Consider the following 2,500-nt stretch of genomic DNA (forward strand, 5'->3'; position numbering starts at 1 on the left):
TGTGTGTGTGTGTATGTGTGTGTGTGTGTGTGTGTGTGTGTGTGTGTGTGTGTGTGTGTGTGTGTGTGTGTGTGTGTGTGTGTGTGTGTGTGTGTGTGTGTGTGTGTGTGTGTGTGTGTGTGAAGTTAATTCTCCTGCGCCTGTTGGGCCTAAAGCTCTGGAGACGATTAACTGGAGAGGGACGATAAAAGAGCCTGTAAAATTACATTGATCTGACTTTAACTGTGTCATCACACACACACACACACACACACACACACACACACACACACACACACACACACACACACACACACACACACACACACACACACACACACACACACACACACACACACACACACACACATTGCCAAAGCTCAAGCAAATCTACAGACACACATATTAGACTCTCTGGTTGACAACCACGTTCATTCAGTCACTGATAGGTAATCACATTAATTCAGTCACTGATAGGTAATCACATTCATTCAGTCACTAATAGGTAATCACATTGATTCAGTCACTGATAGGTAATCACATTGATTCAGTCACTAATAGGTAATCACATTGATTCAGTCACTGATAGGTAATCACATTGATTCAGTCACTGATAGGTAATCACGTTCATTCAGTCACCGATAGGTAATCACATTCATTCAGTCACCGATAGGTAATAACATTCATTCAGTCACCGATAGGTAATAACATTCATTCAGTCACCGATAGGTAATCACATTCATTCAGTCACCGATAGGTAAGCACATTCATTCAGTCACTGATAGGTAATAACATTAATTCAGTTACTGATAGGTAATCACATTAATTCAGTCACTGATAGGTAATCACATTGATTCAGTCACTGATAGGTAATCACATTAATTCAGTCACAGTTCATAATAGCTGTACCATTTACCCAAAAAATAACAGCTGCATGAACAAAAAGAAACATGGTGTGTTTCATCGATGTTATTAATGTGTGTGTTTCATCTATGTTATTAATGTGTGTGTTTCATCTATGTTATTAATGTGTGTGTTTCATCTATTTTATTCATGTGTGTGTTTCATCTATTTTATTCATGTGTGTGTTTCATCTATTTTATTCATGTGTGTGTTTCATCTATTTTATTCATGTGTGTGTGTCCACAGGGAGAAATCCAACAATTGTTGATCGTAGCCGACCCCAGAGCTGCAGAGACCTACTGTCAAGACTACATTCCCGACTGCCACGCCCCTTTACCCTACGACAGCCTATCACAAGAGACTGAGGAGGTGAGTTCCTTTTAGGCAGCCTATCAAGAGACAGGGAGGTGATGATGAGAGTCCCATTAGACAGCCTATTCTATGACAGAGTTATCTTTATCTCTTTCTTTCCATTCATTGCAGTATCTCTCTCTCTCCCTCCCCTCTCTGTCTCTCTCTCCTCCCCCTCTCTCTCTCTCTCTCTCCCCTCTCTATCTCTCACTCCCTCCCCTCTCTATCTCTCTCTCCCTCCCTCTCTATCTTTATCTCTCTCCTTCCCCTCTCTATCTCTCTCTCCCTCCCCACTCTCTCTCTCTCTCTCTCTCTCCCCCACCACTCTCTATCTATCTCTCCCTCCCCTCTATCTCTCTCTCTCTCCCCTCTCTATCTCTCTCTCTCCCTCCCCCCTCTCTCTCTCTATCTCTCTCTCCCTCCCCTCTCTCTCTCTCTCCCTCTCTCTCTCTCTCTCTCTCTCTCTCTCTCTCTCTCTCTCCTTCCCCCTCTCTCTCTCCCTCCCCTCTCTATCTCTCTCTCCCTCCCCTCCCCTCTCTATCTCCCCTCTATAGCCAGTGTTCCATGTGCTAGAGTTCTGTGTTGAAGTGTTCCGTGTGCCAGTGTTCCGTGTGCCAGTGTTCCGTGTGCCAGTGTTCCATGTGCCAGTGTTCCGTGTGCCAGTGTTCCGTGTGCCAGTGTTCTGTGTGCCAGTGTTCCGTGTGCCAGTGTTCCGTGTGCCAGTGTTCCGTGTGCCAGTGTTCCGTGTGCCAGTGTTCCGTGTGCCAGTGTTCCGTGTGCCAGTGTTCCATGTGCCCACCTCTCTTCCTCCGTCCCCTGTTCGATTTAACTCCTGCCTCACTCCATGGCCTCTGAACACAGCGTATGTGTGTGTGTGTGTGTGTGTGTGTGTGTGTGTGTGTGTGTGTGTGTGTGTGTGTGTGTGTGTGTGTGTGTGTGTGTGTGTGTGTGTGTGTGTGTGTGTGTGTGTGTGTGTGTGTGTGTTTGTGTGTGTGTAGGAGACAAAGCCCGCCAGGAGAGTGAAGGTGGAGGAGTTTGATGAGTTTGACTACAGTGACCTTTACGACGACCTCTCTGTCTCCACGGTTACCGTGAGACCTAACATCACAGAGTATGAGGTGAGAGGTGACCTCCACAGTACCTGACCAGACACAGAAAGATGGATAAACAATAAAACAATAAGTTGGGGAAAAAGAGAATGATCTGGACACCATGTCTAATGTTGCTCTCTCTGAGCATTCCATTTCAACCATCCATTCATTCTCTC

At 45.7% G+C, this 2,500-nt stretch overlaps 1 protein-coding gene across 1 annotated transcript in view; it reads left to right on the plus strand.

Moving 5' to 3' along the window:
- LOC118383952 (collagen alpha-1(XI) chain-like) overlaps positions 1-2,500 on the plus strand; it is a 164,846-nt gene that overhangs the window by 26,570 nt on the left and 135,776 nt on the right. The window contains 2 exon segments of the mRNA XM_052526138.1: positions 1,129-1,251; positions 2,232-2,351. Of these exon segments, the coding sequence (XP_052382098.1) occupies positions 1,129-1,251; positions 2,232-2,351 (243 nt within the window).

This window comes from Oncorhynchus keta, chromosome 10 (genome assembly GCF_023373465.1).
Source record: "Oncorhynchus keta strain PuntledgeMale-10-30-2019 chromosome 10, Oket_V2, whole genome shotgun sequence".
Lineage (NCBI taxonomy): Eukaryota > Metazoa > Chordata > Actinopteri > Salmoniformes > Salmonidae > Oncorhynchus > Oncorhynchus keta.